Genomic DNA, 19,763 nt, shown 5'->3' on the forward strand with positions numbered 1-19,763 from the left:
CAGGCACTGCAGCCAGGAAGCAGGCAAAAGCTCTTTCCTCCCAGGAGGCACAGATGCCACATGCCTGTGACCCCCACCATTGCTCCATGTGCTGGGCAGCTCTGGAGAGTAGAGCTTCTGGACACTAGAGGGCTCTGCCAACACAAATGTATTATTCCATAGCAATCATTAGAATTACAAAAGAGCAAAAAAAATTTGTACAAAGAAGAATCCAAAAAACACCAGGAAGAGGTACAGAAAGAAATACATATATATGTGGGTTTCAAGGTAATAAAGGAATTGTATGGATCAGCATAAGGAAAACATAAAGTGTTTTTAAAAATAAAAATCATAAGCATGATCACAGAGCTACAGAAAAATATTCAAGATCTCAGGGTAGACCTCAGGAAGAGATAGAAACTTTGAAAAATACTGTATCTGAAAAGAAACATGCAATGAAGGGATTTGTAAGTAAATTAGATGGTGTAGAGGATATAGCAAATGAAATAGAAATCAGATAACAAGAAAACAAAGAAGCTGAGTCACAGAGATAAAAAAAGGATCTTTAGAAATAAAAGAATGATAAGAGAACTGTGTGACCAATCCAAACAGAACAGTATTCACATTATAGGGTTACCAGAAGAAGAAGAGAGAGAAAAAGGGATAGAAAGTCTCCTTGAGGAAATAATTGCTGACAGCTTTCCCAATCTGGAGATGGAAAGAGTCTCTTAGGACATGCAGATGTCTTCCAACACAAGGGACCCTAGGAAGATAACACCAAGACGTATAATAATGAAATGACAAAGATCAAGAAAAAGGAGAAATTATTAAAGGAGCCAGAGTGAGAAAAAAGATCATATACAAGGGAAAACCCATCAGGCTATCATCAGACTTCTCAGCAGAAACCTTACAGACCAGAAGAGAGTGGCATAATATATTTAATGCAATGAAACAGAAGGGCCTCTAACCAAGAACACTGTACCCAGCAAGATTGTCATTTAAATTTGAAACAGGGATTAAACAATTTCCAGATAAGCAAAAGTTGAGGGAACTCACCTCCCACAAACCATCTCTACAGTGTATTTTAAAGGGACTATTACAAATGGAAGTGCTCCTAAGGCCAAATAGCAGTCAACCGAGAAAATAAAACTACAGTAAAGGAAAAGGAAGTAGATCAATTAATTACAAAGCAAATGAAAATTAAATCAGATACCCACAAAGTCAGTCAAGGGATTCACAAATCATACAGAATATGACACCTAATATATAAAGAGTGGAGGAGGAAGAAAAAGAAGGGAGAAAGAAAGAACCTTTAGATTGTGTTTGAAATAGCATAAAAAGTGAGTTAAGTTACACTGACAGATAGTGAAGAAGCTGCCCTTCCACCTTTGGTAACCACGAATCTAAAGCCTGCAATGGCAATACATACATATCTATTGATAATCAACCTAAATATAAATAGAATGGATAAAAAAACCAAGATCCACCTATATGCTGCCTATACGAGACTCACTTCAAACCCAAAGACATACACAGACTAAAAGTGAAGGGATGGAAAAAGAAATTTCATGCAAATAATAGGGAGAAAAAAGCAGAAGCTGCAGTACTTGTATCAGACAAAATAGATTTCAAAGCAAAGAAAATAACAAGAAACAAAGAAGAGCATTACATAATGATAAAAGGGTCAGTCTAACAAGAAGATATAACCATTATAAATATCTATATACCCAAGAGAGGAACACCTACATATGTGAAACAACAAAATTAAAGGGGGAAATAGAATGCAATGCATTCATTTTAGGTGACTTCAAAACACCACCCACTCCAAGGTACAGATCAACCAGACAGAAAATAAGTAAGGAGACAGAGGCACTGAACAACATATTAGAACAGATGGACCTAACAGACATCATCAGAACACTCCACCCAAAAGCAGCAGGATACACATTCTTCTCAAGTGCACCTGGAACTTTTTCCAGAATAGATCACATACTAGGCCACAAAAGAGCCTAAGTAAATTCAGAAAGATGGAAATTGTGCTAACCAGCTTCTCAGACCACAAAGGTATTAATTAGAAATAAATTATGCAAAGAAAACAAGCCCACAAACACATGCAGGCTTGACAGTATGTTCAAATAAAAACAGAAATCAAGTAATATATGGAGACAAATGAAAAAATAACTCAACACCCCAAAATCTGTGGGACACAGCGAAGGCAGTTCTAAGAAGAAAGTATATTGCAATACAGGCTTACCTCAAGAAAGAACAATCCCCCATAAAAAAGTCTAAATTCACAACTAATGAACTAGAAAAAGAAGAACAAATGAGGCCCAAGGTTAGTAGAAGGAGGGACATAATAAAGATCAGAACAGAAATAAATAAAATTCAGAAGAATTAAACAATAGAAAGAATCAGTGAAAGCAGGAGCTGGTTCTTTGAGAAAATAAAGAAAATAGATAAATCCATAGCCAGACTTATTAAGAAAAAAAGAGTCTACACACATAAGCAGATTCAGAAATGAGAAAGGAAAATTCACTACAGACACCATGGAAATACAAAGAATTATTAAAGAATACTATGAAAAAATATGTGCTAACAAATTGGATAACCTAGAAGAAATGGACAACTTTCTAGAAAAATATAATAAGTATTTTTCCAAAACTGACCCAGGAAGAAACAGAAAATCTGAATAAACCAATTACCAGCAATGAAATTGAATTGGTAATCAAACAACTGCCTAAGAACAAAACCTCTGAACCAGATAGCTTCAATGCTAAATTTTATCAAACATTTACAGAATACCTAATACCCATCCTCCTTAAAGTTTTCCAAAAAGTAGAAGAGGAAGGAATACTTCCAAACTCATTCTGTGAGGCTAGCATTACTCTACTACCAAAACCAGACAGACACCACACACAAAAAAATTGCAGAGCAATATTCCTGATGAACACAGATGCAAAAATAATCAACAAAAGATTAGTAAACAGAATTCGAAAATACATAAAAAAGATCATCATGATCAAGTAGGATTTATTCCAGGGATGAAAGGATGGTACAATATTCAAAAATCCATCAACATCACCACATCAACAAAAGGGACAAAAAGCACACGATCCTCTCCATAGATGCTGAAAAAGCATTTGACAAAATTCCACATCCATTCATGATAGAAGCTCTCAACAAAATGGGTATAAAGGGCAAGTACCTCAACATAATAAAGGCCATATATGATGCACCCACAGCCAATATCATACTTAACAGTGAAAAGCTGAAAGCTTTTCCTCTAAGAGCAGGAATAAGACAAGGATGCCCACTATCACCACTTTTTTCAACATAGTACTGGAGGTTCTAGCCACAGCAATAAGACAAGACAAATAAATAAAAGGCACCCAGACTGGTAAGAAAAGTTAAACTGACACTGTTTGCAGATGACATGATGTTGTTCATAAAAAACCCTAAAGAATCTACCCCAAAATTACTAGAGCTAATAACTGAATTCAGCAAAGTTGCAAGACACAAAATTAATACACAGAAATCTGTTGTTTTCCTATATATTAATGATGAACTTGCAGAAAGAGAAATCAGGAAGACAACTCCACTTACAAATGCATTAAGAAGAATAAATTAGCTAGGAATAAACCTAACCAAGGAGGTGAAAGGCCTATATCCTTAAAACAACAAGACACTCATGAAAGAACTTAAAGAAGACACCAATAAATGGAAGTACATTCTGTGCTCATGGATAGGAAGATTTAATATTGTTAAAATGGCCATCTTGCCTAAAGCAATCTACAGATTCAATGCAATCCCTTTCAAAATACCAACAGCATTCTTCAATGAACTAGAACAAATAGTTCTAAAATTCATATGGAACCACAAAAGACCCCAAAGAGCAAAGGCAATTCTGAGCAGGAAGAACAAAGCTGGCGGGGGGGAGGTTTTGCTCCCTAACTTCAAAGTCTCCTACAAAGCTACGGTAATCAAAACAATTTGGTACTGGCACAAGAATAGACCTATAGATCAATGGAACAGAATAAAGAGCCCAAATATAAACCCAAACATATATGGCTACTTAATATATGATAAAGGAGCCATGGATGTACAATAGGGAAGTGGCAGCCTCTTCAACAACTGGTGTTGGCAAAACTGGAAAACTACATGTAAGAGAATAAAACCAGACCCTTGTCTAACTCCATACACAAAAATAAACTCAAAATGGATGAAAGACCTGCCTGTAATTCATGAAACCATAAAACTCAAAGAAGAAAATATAGGCAAAAATCTCTTGAATATAAACATGAGCATCTTTTTCTGAACATGTCTACTTGGGCAAGGGAAACAAAAGCAAAAATGAACAAATGGGACTACATCAAACTAAAAACCTTCTGTACAGCAAAGGATGCCACCAGCAGAACAATAAGTCATCCTACAGTATAGAAGAATATATTCATAAATGACATAGCCAATATGGGATTAACATGCAAAAATATATAAAGAGCTCACATGCCTCAACACCCAAAGATCAAATAACCCAGTTAAAAAATTAGCAGAGGATTTGAGCAGACACTTCTCCAAAGAAGAAATACAGATGGCCAATAGGCACATGAAAAGATGCTCCACAATGCTAATTATCAGAGAAATGCAAATTAAAACTACAATGAGATCACACCTAACACCAGTTAGGATGGCCAGCCTCCAAATGACAAGGAGCAACAAATGCTGGTGAGGATGCAGAGAAAAGGGAACCCTCTTAAACTGTTGGTGTGAATGTAAACTAGTTCAGTCATGGGGGAAAGCAATATGGGGTTCCTCTTAAAACTAAATATAGAAATACCATTTGACCCAGGAATTCCACTCCTAAGAATGTACCCAAGGAAAACAATACCCCTGATTCAAAAAGACATGTGCACCCCTATATTTATCACAGCACTATTTATATTAGTCAAGATATGGAAGCAACCTATGTGTCCATCAGTAGATGAATGGATAAAGATGTGGTACATATACACAGTGAAATATTATTCAGTCATAATAAGAAAGCAAATCCTACCATTTGAAACAACATGGATGGATCTAGAGGGTATTATGCTCAGTTAAATAAGCCAGGAAGAGAAAGACAAGTACCAAATGATTTCACTCATTTGTGGAGTATAGGAACAAAGCAAAACTGAAGGAATAAAACAGCAGCAGACTCACAGACTCCAGGAAGGGACTAGCGGTTACCAAAGAGGAAGGGTTGGGAAGGGTGGGTAGGAAGTGAGGGAGAAGGGGATTAAGGGGTGTTATGATTAGCACAGGTAATATAGGGGTGTCTTGGAGAAGGCAGTCCAGCATGGAGAAGACAAGTAGTGACTCTATAGCATCTTACCATGCTGATGGACAGTGGGTACAGTGGGGTGTGGGTAGCACTTTATAACATGGGCAAATTTTGTAACCACAATGTTGCTTATGTGAAACCTTCATAAGATTGTATATCAATGATACTTTATAAAAAAATTATTTCTAAGTAGCTTTATCATTTCAGTATCTCAATAATAAAAACAAAAGCTTAACTTCATCTTTAAATATAATGTTAGCCATGCTTAAAGTTACCTCCTTGGAACAAATTACTTCATTTGAAGAACTTTGGCAATATACTAATCAAATATTATTGTTGCTTCCTATGAGTTACAAAAAGGATAAAGAGCATTCACAAATGTTGCAAAACAGAGCAATGACATCACAGTGACAAAACAAAAAGATAACTGACCATTAAAAAATAAATGAGGCTAAATTTAGGCAAAGTCTTTTGTAAGTGTCTTCTTCCCATGCGTTTATGCTCTGCCGCCTGTCTCCTCCGCCCCATCTTCCTCCTCCTCCCTCATCTCCTCCGTTTTGTTTCTCACCCTCAGTCCCTTTTGGTTCTCTTCACTCCTTCTACCCAGTTCTTCTGAACAAGGCTGTAGAATAGATCTTCTAAAAGGCCCTTACAAACTTTAATATGGGGACTCTTACATAAATGAAGATTTTGATTTAGTCAATATCAGGAGGGCCTAAGATTGTCTATTCTAATAAGCTCCCAGATAATGTCACTGTCTGATGGTCCACAGATCCCATTTTGAGAAGCAGAATATAGCGTACTTAAAAAAGAAAAACACCTTAGAATCACCTGATTCCTATTAAATCAAAATTACCTGCAATATTCTAGGATTTGATACTTTCTATACACTTCCTGGGTGATCCCAATATACAGTCTAGAATTGAGACCTATAGGAAAATCTCTAGATTATTTACACTATTTGATTGATTGACTGATTATTCTTTGTATGAAATTTAATCACAGACCTCTTGCTTTAATTTCCTGTTTGTGTTGTTAAGTTCTCTATCACTAATTGGGAGATCAAACAAACAAAATCTATGTGCAAGCGGGTAGGAATATTTGGAAGGAAAAAGACCTAGAGTTGGAATGGAAATATTGCTTGGCTGATTCTGAAGTCAGAAGTTTCAGATAAATAAAAAAACATAAGAAAACTGTTCCCTTCTCTCATCCAGCAACCATCTACAGAAAAAGAATCCTAGGCAGCCCCCAATTCCATTGGTAAGCATTTTAAAGCATGTTTATTTTATTATATTTCAGTTAGTATTCAATGACCTGCACCTCTATGCTGCCTACATTTTTTCTGTTTATTGACTGAATTTCAACAAACTGTGTCCATGAAACACATCATGTCCGTTAAGTAGACAATACTTCAAAGGAATGGTTTTAATGTTAGGCTGTTTTCAGTTACATATTTGAAGATTTGAACAAGAAGAAAAATGCTTGGGTTAAAGAAGAGGTGATTTGAGTTGGATGTGAAGAAGAATTTATTGACTATTAGAGTGATAAAAACACTGTAATGAGCTATTGAATGGGCTTCCACAGTCTTTGTCAGCATGTAAAGGAAATCTTTTCTGGATGCTTTAGGCATCCACTTAATTAAAGACAGGGTGCTTGATGACATTCTCTCTAGAGGTATCCTCTAGTTCCACAGTCCAATTTTTATTCCTATGAATGGCGAAATTGACTCAAAAAATAAATATTTTGGGTGGTGTAACATGTTTTCAGAAAGCTACTGTCATAAGGATATACTTTAAATGAAACAAAGCTCATAGACCATCCAATAATAAGCATTACTTCTAGAACATGCTTAAATGTGTAAAAATCAAGTTTATTGAAATCTACACCAAACCGTACACTGCTACTCGTTCTCCCAAAGGAGAAAATGGGACACATAGGAAGACTTAAAGATGCCTGGCTCTCCTCCTACATGATGATTCAGAAAGTCTGGAAAAGGGGCCAGAATTATTATTATTCTTTTTTTATTGGGAGCTCCAAGGTTTTCAGAAATAGCTTTTATAAACCAACATTTAGAGACCTCTGCTCTAAGACACCCTCTTCTTTCTAACGAGAGTTTATTCCAAGAAGGGTAAAACATTTTTGCAGATGGAAAGGCAGAGGTGGAAGAGGACCTTAAACTTGATCGCTGCTTCCTGTTTCACACTAAAGCACAGAATAATTAAATCAATAGTTGTTGCACACAAAGTGAGGCTTCGGATATATTAAGCTATTCACAAATTCAGGCAGGGAAGGAATTTTGCATATTAAGGATTTTCTAATTATTTTAACAAACAATGATGGAAGGTCTAATGCATTGAAAAAAGGATCTCAGGGAATTTTTTTTAAATAATTGAACCTAGCAAAGCAGAATTATGAAAAGTATTTGGCACTCTGAAAATACCACAAACATACCCATTTTCATCACAGAAAAAAATCAACTGATTATTTTTAATTCCCAATTCCTAATTAGCCTGGTGATAGCTACTCCAAAGGAACTGGAAAGACTATAGCAAGTGGTATGCAATCCCACTGGTAACACAATGCTTTAATCTAATTTTTTTTCTTATTTTCAACATATTATTGAGATACAATATATATGCCATACAATTCACCCATTCAAAGTGTGTACAATTCATTGGTTTCTAGCATATTCAGAGATGTACATCCATCACCACAGTCCATTTTGGAAGATTTTTATCACCTCCAAAAGAAGTTCCATTTGTATTAGCAGTCACTCCACATTTTCTTCCAGAGCCTTCCTGTACCCATCCCTAACCAACTATTAATCCTCTTTAAGTCTCTATAGATTTCCTACTCTGGACATATTGCTTAAATGGAGTCAAACACTATGCTGACTTTTGTAGCTGGCTTCTTTCATTTAGAATACTGTGTTCACAGTTCATCCATGTTGTAGCATGCACTAGCATTTCATTACTTTTTATTGTCAAATAATATCCCCCTGTGGAATATTTTCTTTGCTGTTTCATCAGTTGATGTACATTCAGGTTGTTTATCATGAATAATGTTTCTCTGAACATTTGTGTGCACGTTTTGCGTGGACATGTTTTCATTTCTCCTGGAGATATATGAATGAGTGGAATTGCTGGATCATACGCTATTCATATGTTTATTCTTTTGAGTAGCTGCCAGGTGGTGTGAGGATCCAATTTTTCTACATCTTTATCAACACTTGACCTGTCTTTTTGACTATAACCATCCTAGTGGGTATGAAATGCTATCTAACTGTGGTTTTTGATTTGCATTTCCATAATGACTAACAATGTTGAACATCTTTTTATGTGTTTATTAGCTGTGTGTATCTTCTTTGGAGAAATGTCTGTACAGATATTTTGCCCACTTCTTAACTGGGTTATTTGCCTATTGCTTTTATGTTATGAGAATTCTTTATATATTCTAGATGCAAGATCCTTTTCAGATATTGGTTTGCTAACGTTTTCTTCCAATCTGTAGTTTGTCTTTTCACTTCCTTTTTTTTAAATTAAGGTATCATTGATATACAATCTTAGAAAGGTTTCATATGAGCAACACTGTGGTTTCAACATTCACCATATTATCGAGTCCCCCCCCACCATATTGTAATCACTATACATCAGCATAGTAAGATGCTAAAGAGTCATTACTTGTCTTTTCCATGCTACACAGCCTTCCCCATGACCTACCTACATTATATGTGCTAATCATAATGCCCCTTAATCCCCTTCTCCCTCCCTCCAAATTCACACTCCCCTACCCCTCCCCTTTGGTAACCACTAGTCTCTTCCTGGAGTTTGTGAGTCTGCTGCTGTTTTGTTCCTTCAGTTTTGCTTTGTTATTATACTCCACAAAGGAGTAAAATCATTTGATACTTGTCTTTTTCTACCTGACTTATCTCACTGAGCATAATACCCTCTAGGTCCATCCATGTTGTTGCAAATGGTAGGATTTGTTTTCTTATTATGGCTAAATAATAGTCAATTGTGTATATGCACCACATCTTCTTTATTAATTCATCTACTGATGAACTCTTAGGTTGCTTCCATATCTTGGCTATTGTAAATAGTGCTGTTTTATTTATTATATATTACATATTATTCATTTATAGAGATCCGTTTTTCTCTCTGTGCCTCAGACTCTTTTTTTCTTGTTCTCTAATTTCTATTTCATCTACTATCTCCTCTACCTCTTCTAATCTGCTTTTAAATCCCTCCATTGTATTTTCATTTCTGATACTGTATTTTTCAAATTTTCTATCTCTTTTTTCATGTCATTACTGAGATCTTGAATGTTTTTCTTTACCTCTGTGAGCATGTTTACGATTTTTATTTTGAAATCTTTATGGAGATTATGATTTCAGTTTTACTTAGCCCTCTTTCTGGTGTCTTTGGATTCTTGTTTGTAAAATTTTTTTTTTTTTTTTTTTGCCATTTCATAATTCTAATTACTATGGAATAATAAATTTGTGCAGGCAGCGCCCTCTAGTGCACAAAAACTCTACTATCTGGAGCTGCCCAGCACCTGGAGTGATGGCGGGGTTCAGCGGCGCAAGCTGCCAGTGCCTGCTGGGAGGAAAGAGCTCTTTCTTGCTTCCTGGCTGAAGTGCTGCCTCCACTGCCAGATCCAGTGGGCTGAGCGTACAGGGAGGAGCCTCTGCATTATGCTTCTGTAGCTGCTGTAGGCAGGGCCCACTTCCAGCTGGGTGGCATGATGGTGGGGGCAGCAGGTTTGCATACCATTCCCTGCTGGGAGGAAGGAGCAACAGGCTGCGTATCGCAATGAGGTGCCTAGGTACTGCATTGCCAGTCATGCGGATGGAGCATCTGAAGCTCCTGAAAGTTCCCAAACTGCTGGGTTGAATGTGCCAGGATAGTTCTGTCCACCTATACTTTCTGCTGAGCAAAAAGCGCTGTGTAATCCTTGCCCCGTTAGCACCCCTTTCACTATTGGGAAGTCTTTCAAAGTGCTTGCCTTTTATCCTGGAATGGCTGGTTGTGGGTACCCATTCTCCACAAGCAGCTGGAATCTCAGTCTCTCTGAGTATTCTGCCTGTCTTTGCTTCCCCCCCTACTCATCTCCAGAGCACCATGTAATGTGGGTTTGTGCTCCCAGAGCAGATCTCCAGGGCTGGGTGTTTAGCAGTCCTGGGCTTCTACTCCCTCCCTGCTCCTTTTCCCTTCCTCCTGCCTGTGAGCTGCAGTAGGGGGAGGTCTTGGATCCCACCAGATCGCAGCTTAGCTGCTTTAGCCATTCTGTAAGTCTTCTCTTTCCCTTAGATGTAGGTTGTCTGTTCTGCAGTCTCTGGGTTGCTCTTTCAGGATTAGCTGTATTTTCTCTATTTTTGTGTTACATGTGGTTTTGTGAGGAGGTTTCTGCCTCACTTCTCACACTGCCATCTTTTTTCCCCCGATTTCACTTTTAATCTTATAAGATGACAGGTATCTTCTAAGCAGTGTCCCCTTCAGTGGTTCCTTTAACTTTACTGTCTGATTCTCATGGATATTTTTGAATGAATTCCCATCCCCAATTCCAAGGTTATTGACTAATGTAATTAGCATTTTAACTTCCCAGATTTTACCTTTTATATTAAATAATTACAGTTAGTGATGTACTACCAGTGAATGAGCTAGTTAAAATTCAACCCAAATATTTTAATGCACCCAGTGAAGCAATTTAGGAGGGATACTAAATACAAGGGAAAATATGTAATGAAATAATATTCAAGCAAGGATGGAAATTAATATAACCAAAGCAATTATAAGTTAATGTTCCCTTGGAGGCTAAGTGAATTATCTCATTGATTTCAGGAACTGTTTTTGTTTTTACTTTCTATCATAATGTAAAATGAGTATAGTTTGATGTGTTTAATTTATATTAATTAAGTAATGCATGTTAATCAATGAATGCCATTAAATACATTGTACAAAGGAATGTTTTCTTTCTGAAAACAAATCTCACATAACAATGTTAAGAAATGTTTAACTGTGTCACATCAATCTTTAGAAATTAAGTTCATTGTTTTTATTTTTTTTAATTTCCTTTCATTATTACCTGTCAAGCAAATACTTGCAAATATGTTTCTTGATTATGGAACTTTTAATTGGAATTAGGGCATATGAAAACCCTGATAGCAGAAAGTGCTGTTTCTAGTGTTGAATGTATCTGATATTTTTATTTTTAAAGTAAATTATAACCTGTTTTTGAAGCAAATTCCATAATTGCCTTTTAATATCTTAAATTTTTAAAAAGCAATGATTTATAGGAATGTTTCTGAAATGGAATATAAGATCAAACTGTCTTAAAAAAATATGAGATTTGTCACAACTCTACAGAATAAATTGCTATTTTGAAAAATTTTGTCAGTCCCACACATGTGATTGAATACTTTAAAATACATGCTGTATAAGTTTCACAGTAAAATAACTAGTTTTGAACCTAACATTGTAGTGTTAGATTATATTTGTAACATGATTCATGTTTAATTGATATGCTCAGTGAGAGACATTATCTTAATATGAATATTTAATAAATAATCTTAAACTAATTCATGGTTAATTATCATTATACATATTACCTTTATTAATTCTCATATTTAGTAGAAAAAAGCAAACTATATAAATAAATAGAAACTGAAATATTATATATAGTTGCCTTAAATCACCATAAATTAAAAACAGAAGTTAACACTTAGACATATTTGCCCAGGATTAAAATATGATGTGACATGTAGGAAATCATTGCTGATTCATTTCATGCTATTTTATCAGTGCTCCAGCTGAGGAATGCCTGTCAACAAACTAAAAACTGAAAGACTGTCCTGTTACAAAACCTACTTGAAATCCAGTAATTTGTTTACTTAACGTATGCCTGTTATTTCAATTAGCAGCCCTTGATACCTCAGAAGAGTCTTGTTGAATCTGCTAGATAGGAATTATATTTGAATCTGTTCTTTACAAAAATGTCTATAAATGTGTTCCTTTTATATGGTATTAATTACTAATTAAGACATCTAAATAAATACACCATTTGGTTAAAAGATAAGAACATCAATATAAGCACAATATATGAATATGCAGAGTTAATGAATAGATATAATTTGTGCATATTTCATATATGCAAAGTATATATGTAAAGCATATATAAAATATATATGAAATATAAATAAAAAGTTATATGATGCCAGGTACTGTTACAGATATTGGAATACACCAATAGTCAAAATAAGTGTAATAAATGAGTAGTAAAATATGTTAGATGGTGATTGATGCTGTAACAGAAATGCAGGAAAGAAGGAAGAAGGAGAGATAGAGGAAGGGATGGAGGGGACAAGAGTGTGGGGAGGGTCCGTAGGAATCAGTAGTTCGGAAAGGATACAGTATGAAATTGGGAAGACTTGACTGAGAAGGTGAGATTCGAGCAAAGACTTAGAAAGGTAAAGGGCAGGGCAAGTTGATTTATTATCTACAATTTTATGCTAGAACACTTATGGAATAAATTATTTATTTCAAAATTTAATGCTACCCAAATTACAATATAAAATATGCCCCTGCAAATCCAGACCTAATTTTTTTCAAAAGCTTCTCTAAGCTGATCTTAAGTATCATATGCCTTTATTCTCACCAAATAAAAAGAAGACAGTGAGTGAGTTGAAGAGCTGCTTTAATTTAAACTCTAATGTTTATATTGATTGTATTAGCTAGGGAGGAATACAGTCATACCCAGTGAAAGATTATAGTTCATATTTAAACATTATATGATATGTTATGTATATCATCATCATGTTTCAAAAAAAAATCTGAGTAAACATATGGAATCATGAAATAATCAATGGCAGAATTTAAGAAATCTTTAATAAAATTTTCACACCATTGAACAGTGTGGAGGATTAATTGGTATCTGAGAAACCTTTAGAAAGCTATGTAATAACTTAGAGATAAGTTTCCAAAGTTGGAGTAGAAAAGAGGGATAATTATGAGGAATATTTATTGCCTGTACTTGGTAATTTATTAGGTATGAAAAGTGAACATGAAGGGAAAGGAGACCTAGAAAACACATCTCAAGTATTTAATTAAGCTAACAGAAGATAATGTTACCACTGAGATAAGAGAAAAATACTCAAGTGGTAGAGGTGGAAAAGTGAGTTACATTCCACGTTGTACATTCTGGCATATCTTAATAGAACTACTGTGGACAGCTGGAAATACATGCTGCAGCTCCATAGAGAATTCAGATCTGAATCTGATGTCATCTACCTATTGGAAGTATGCAAAACAGAGGATGAATTACTTCATCCAGGCATGAACCCATAGCCCAAAGAAAACTGTCAAGACTAACTTTGGAGAATACTATTGTTTAAGGGGAAGAATGTTGCTATAGGGGCCATGAAGGAAGCTTTGAATAACTAACTAGTCTAAGAAGTGGGAAAAATCAAGGCTGAAGTGGAAATACAGAATCCAAGAAGTAATGTGCTACACATATACTATAAAATTCATTTCTCTAAATACTTCAAAAATACCACTTTGGTATATGTGGGATAAGCAGAATTGTGTCCATCAATATTATATGTTTGATGCATAGTCTATAGCATTTATTTTACTAAAGTATATCTTGATACAGTGCTATGAGTTTGGATTGAAGGATGCTGTAAGAAAAGACCAGTAGAAGTCTTTGTTGCATTTACTATGAATATGAATCCTCCCTCCCTTCCTCCCTCCCTTCCTTCCTTTGAGGATGTTGCTCTGCTCTTTACATAGGTCCCTCTTTTTTGAGCAATCTTGATAGAAATTTCACTTAAATCTCAGGAATAGAAATAGTTGTACTACTACTATCACTTATCCATATCTATCTAATCTATCACCATCATCTACCTATCATCTTATATGAATCATGTAAAATATAATATGAATCATGTTAGAATTTATGTTCCCCCTATTACTTCTAAGTTCACTACTAAAAATCTTAGATTCATTTTTTGGGGATGCCTTCTGCCACAGAACCTTACTGCGCATGTTGTGAATTGATTTCACTGCTGACTCCATCTTTCACAAATTGCCAGAATGCCTCGTTTAGTTATTTCAAATTTGATTCTTTCTTGTTAAGTTGTATGATTTTTGTAAACACTGTAAGTATTTTTGCTGGAATCAGAAAGAATATAAAAACAAATTTGTATATTAATTATGAAGGTTTTGGTACAGCAGTTTTGATCTGTCGTAGACTTCATACAGTAAATATTTGCTGAATTGAGTCAATGGTGAGTTGAGTAAATTGTTACTCTTCTCAGCTACTCCAAACCACCATAGAAGATGCCCTTGATGGCTGGCTTTGATTGAGGCCCCATCTGTCTTTTGCAGTGACCAGGACAGTGTGTGCAGAGCAATGTGATGGCAGGTGCTATGGACCCTACGTCAGTGACTGTTGTCATCGAGAGTGCGCTGGAGGCTGCTCTGGACCTAAGGACACTGACTGCTTTGTAAGTCTGGAGTCCTCTCTTTTGCTCTTTTCCTGTCCCTCCTCCTCGTGGTTTAACTCAGGTACATTGAGTCTTTAACATCTTATTAAAATAAGATAAAATTCAACCATTTTAGGATTAAGAAAAATGCTGTGCCTTCCTAGAAGTCATTCTTTCACTAGGTGTCTTACTGATTATCTAGGACTGTTCTGTTCCAATAAATGAATTATGTCTTTCTGATATAATTTATATTACAAGTGAGATTTATTTGAGAACATGAAAGAGAACACACACTAAGATGTTTTCACAAAGCAAACAGCTTCCTTCTAGAATTTACAGTGATTACCTGTTTATGCTGTTGTATCACTGAGTCTTCTGAGTGGGGGCACTTGCCTTTATTTCTTGAATGTAAATTTCAAGATTATAAACAGATTGTTTGCAATATGATATTATTCAAAATTCATAACATTTACAAATGCATGCTTAAAACAATTTATATGATAATATGTATAATTTTTATTTTAGAAGAAGACATTTTACCTTCCTTAAAATTAGCATTTGTTGGGGACACTTTTTAATTACATTTTGATATCCTTGATACAGTTCCTTCTGTTCCTTTGAGTACATTACAAGCAATTCTGTGAGCTATAGCTAACACATTTTTATTTACAGGATACAATAGTTTCATTCAGAGCTAAAAATCATAAAATAAGAAATTGTTTTTGCTCTTGAAAAATGAACATAGGAATTTATTTTCTTTTTCCCTTTTCTTAAATATTTAGAGAATACACATATATATATTTAGAGCTGAGTATTTTCATTTTCAAATTGGCACTTAATTCTAGAAATAAGCAAAATATAAATTATAGCTCTATGATATAGATAGTAATTTCTTAATTTTCTTAAGAAACTTAATTTGTCTACCCTAATTCTATAGTGAAACAAAAGTAGGTATTGCAGAAGTAAGTAGTGAGAAAGTAGAAAAGCATTACAATTTTAAGGAAAATGCTCAGCAGGTCTTGAAATAAGACCATTTCCCTTGCCTGTCACCCAATGGGATGGAAGCACCATTTGGAGAACACTGGATAGGCATGGTGTTAACAATTCCAAAATAATAACAATAAGAAACATCAGCAATAGCCATCACTTTCACTTAGTTTTTTCACTTCACTTTTTTCATGGTTCCATTACCATGGTAAACCAAGGGAGCTTTAGAATTCTTGTTTCATTACTTTTATGGAACAACCCAGTGATTCCACTTTGGTATTTGGTACAGAATGTTCAAGAATGCCAGACCAAGGCCTTGGTGTACGTTACATTGTTTTGTATGTTATCTGGAAGGTAAATTTCCTTGATTCCTCTGGTTTATGTTCCTTTGTTGTCAAACATTCTGTGCACAACACTGCATAGAGTATGTTAGTGAAGCATTTATGAGGACACATGAAATTTTATAGCCATAAATTAAAACTTCCTGAGATTTCTAGATTGGTTTTTAATAGATTCCTCCTGGAAAATGTCATCTTAGTGGATAATGTATCATCAGTGAGTCTTGTTCTGATTATACATCTAGAAGGTCATCATCAGGGATTGCCATGTTTGTGATAAAGTGCTTGCTAAAACAACAATTGATGAAGAAAATGTTTTGAGGAAACAAAATAAATTAGTGCTTCTTAATAATCATACATACAATTTATGATGAAATATAAAATATAGCTTGAGTTCACATTAGCTTGACTTCCACGGCCAAAAGTATTTTTATGAAAGTTTAAATTTTTAATTAAGAGAATTAGTTCATCCACCTTTTTGTTAATCACATTGTACTTATGCATATTTATTCTATTTTTTCTACCAAATGCCTAACACTCACGTGGTAAAATTATTTTTAATTCTTCTCAAATGCATTTGAACATATTAACAAGTTAAGGCCATGGTATAAATATGTAAGTCAGCAGAAATTAATTGTTTTACTTGAACTTGATGGCTTTTACTTAATGCTGTGGTGGTATGAAAAAAACCATAAGGAAATGGCCTGATATGAGTTAATTATGGGCTAATTGTAGCCATTTCTTTACATTTGAGCATTACACACCCTATATTTACATTTGACTAGTCACCTGCCAGAACCTTTCTTTATGACCAGCTTAAATGGCCAGCCAACACAATATTTTCTCACTGAACAATGGTGTTGAACATACTTAGCATGTCCCTGAAGGCACTGAGCTCTCCAAATACTGGCTTTACAGAAAGTCTAGTTTCTGGAATTGTGGATTTAGCTGTCAGTGCCAAAATCTAAGACTGAACATAAACCCTCTGAGTAAGTGTGAACTTAAATGATTTTCACTGTTCACTAACTTGAATAATTTATGCCAGTTCTCAGTTTAGAAATTGGTGCTGGATCATAAGCAATTTGAGCATCAATAATTATAGACAGCATATTTACTGGCCTTGGAAAAACAGATTTATGAAACTTTAGAAGTTCAAAACAAATTTGAACTTAAAAAACAAGCTCTAACAACTATAAAATTTTTAGACTTTGCAGTTCTTATAAAATTGGTATATACTATGACCACAACATTTTCATAAAACTATTACAGCAGTGTTCCTTTAAATAAGTATTATGATGGTAAAATTAATAATGAAATTCATATGTCCTATGTTTCAGGCTTGCATGAATTTCAATGACAGTGGAGCATGTGTTACTCAGTGTCCTCAAACTTTTGTCTACAATCCAACCACCTTTCAACTGGAGCATAACTTCAATGCAAAATACACATATGGAGCATTTTGTGTCAAGAAATGCCCACGTAAGTAACAGGATAAGATTTGCCAAATTAATTAGATCATCACTTAAAAACAAAGGAATTTCATATATATTTATTGTAATTTCATATATATTCATAAAAGTATAACGATGTTATGAATTACTTGGATATGGGTACCATTTCACAAATAAGGAAATGAAAAATGAAAAAAGTACTAAAATGTTTGGTCCAAAGCCTGGCATGTTTAAGATTAGAGTGTACAGAGTGTACGGCCATTGAATTCTAAACTCATTATTTTCACAATACCTCTGTTTTTGCACATGATGCTGATTCTCAGAAAAGTAAGTAGTTAAGTGGCAGCAAGCTATGTAAGGAATGAGTTCTAATAATAATGAATTTTTACCTAAAATTATTTCTGATTACTTATTTGTAAAGTAGAATGTATAGCATTATAATTTTAATATGCAATCTATTCTTAAACAGTAACACTAGATCTGAGGGGCATGTTAAGGGGTCTTTACCAAATTGATAGTGTGTCCTGGGAATTCAAAGTGTGACTAGTTTAACTTTCATCAAGAATTCAGTATATGCCTTGATATTTGGAGTCAACTTCTTTGCCTGGAGTGACTAGTGGGCCATTTCTTCAATGGTTTTTCTATTGGAACAGCTGAAGGAAAAAAATCATTGCATTTACCCACATACTCATGTAAAAGAAGAAGGCTTTGCAATCTACAGCACACAGAGATTATGGTTTTCTTTGCTTTGTGCCTGTGATGTAGTAGAAAGTGTAAGGGATGCGGGATTAGTGTGGCTAAGGGTTCTGGATTTGCCCACTGATGAGTCATATGATTTCAAATGGACTATTTAGTTTTCTATTTCTTCCTCTTTAAGATGTAGATGGTAATAATCATCATCTCTCCCTTCTCTCTGTCAGAGTCATTTTAAGAGTCAAAGGGATAGAGAATAAGGATCAGAGGGATAGCATATAAAAACAAGTCTTTGCAAACAATGACAATTCTAGCCATTATTTTTTTTTTAGGGGAAAAATAAGACATACATTTTTATTTGATTATTTGGTTATAATTAACACTGTTTAAATCCTATTTTGCATGAAAATCACTTTTATGTTTAGCATCTATTCATCACTCACTCCTAACCCTCCATCTGTTATTTTAGCCTGTCCCTCTGAAACTCACTGCAAAATTTTGTTCCTTGATTTTTCTCTTTAAATATGTCTTCCACTGGTTACTTTGCTAGCCATTATTATTAAACTTTTTAAAATATTGGCTAAAATAATATATATATACATATGTATATCAGAAAAGAGAAACGTAATATATAGTATATATGCCTGTTGCAGGTCGGATGCTCCTGAGACAGAGATTAGGGTGTTAAGGAGTATTCTGAGAATCAAGGCCTGTGGGGTAAGGAAAGGAAGAATTATCAGGCTGTGACACAGTCTCAACAAAGTTTTTCTTTTGTGGTGGATGCCCTCTGGTGGATGTTAACTTGGAATACAGAGATCTTCCCACTTTGGGCACACTTCCATGGATTAATATATATCCCTTCAGACTCCCTTCAGTCCCAGATTTTTCAGTATTTCTTCTCCCAGGACAAGCCACTGTTTGTGAACCCATATTTATTCTAAGCTCCTGTCACTTCTACACAAAGTAAGTGAACATTTGCATTGCCCAGAACTATGCCTGCTGGTATGAGTTTTACTTGCCACTCTCTCTCAAGTCCACTCCTGAACGAGGCTGCAGAGCCATGCCTTTGCAGCTGCTTAGACCTACCTACCAAACTCAGTTTTTGTCCTCTTCTGTCAGCTGGTAGTAAGCGCCCTCAGTTGGTCCTCATGCAGCCATAGGTATGAGCTAAGTGAGAAGTGCCAGCACAATGGAGGATGATGTGGGGCTCTAGACCACCTGCTTATATTGTACTTGTGCTTCTGGCCCTGCTTATACCCAGTCCCAAATGCACTGCCTCTGTCTTACAATGGAGTGCTGTTGGACCTGCCCAACACTGTGATGTCATGGTTCTAACAAAGCCTTCTTTATGATGGGCATTTCAGGCTATCAGTGACCCATGTTTAGATGCTCTACCTTTATCAGGGCCCAGAAGCATGTCAGGAGCTGTTTGCTAGATGATGTATAATTCTATGTGGCAGTTGGCATGGGTTAGCTCTAGAACCCTAGTGGTCTCTGATGTGATTTTCCAGTTGGAA

At 35.2% G+C, this 19,763-nt stretch overlaps 1 protein-coding gene across 5 annotated transcripts in view; it reads left to right on the plus strand.

Annotated features, from left to right (window-relative positions):
- ERBB4 (erb-b2 receptor tyrosine kinase 4) overlaps positions 1-19,763 on the plus strand; it is a 1,111,691-nt gene that overhangs the window by 773,631 nt on the left and 318,297 nt on the right. For all 5 annotated transcript variants that reach the window (XM_073218152.1, XM_073218154.1, XM_073218156.1 and 2 more), the window contains exons 6-7: positions 14,680-14,798; positions 17,440-17,581. In XM_073218152.1, coding sequence (XP_073074253.1) covers positions 14,680-14,798; positions 17,440-17,581 — 261 coding nt within the window. The remainder of the gene's footprint in view (positions 1-14,679; positions 14,799-17,439; positions 17,582-19,763) is intronic.

Source organism: Manis javanica, chromosome 12, assembly GCF_040802235.1.
Source record: "Manis javanica isolate MJ-LG chromosome 12, MJ_LKY, whole genome shotgun sequence".
Taxonomy (NCBI): Eukaryota; Metazoa; Chordata; class Mammalia; order Pholidota; family Manidae; genus Manis; species Manis javanica.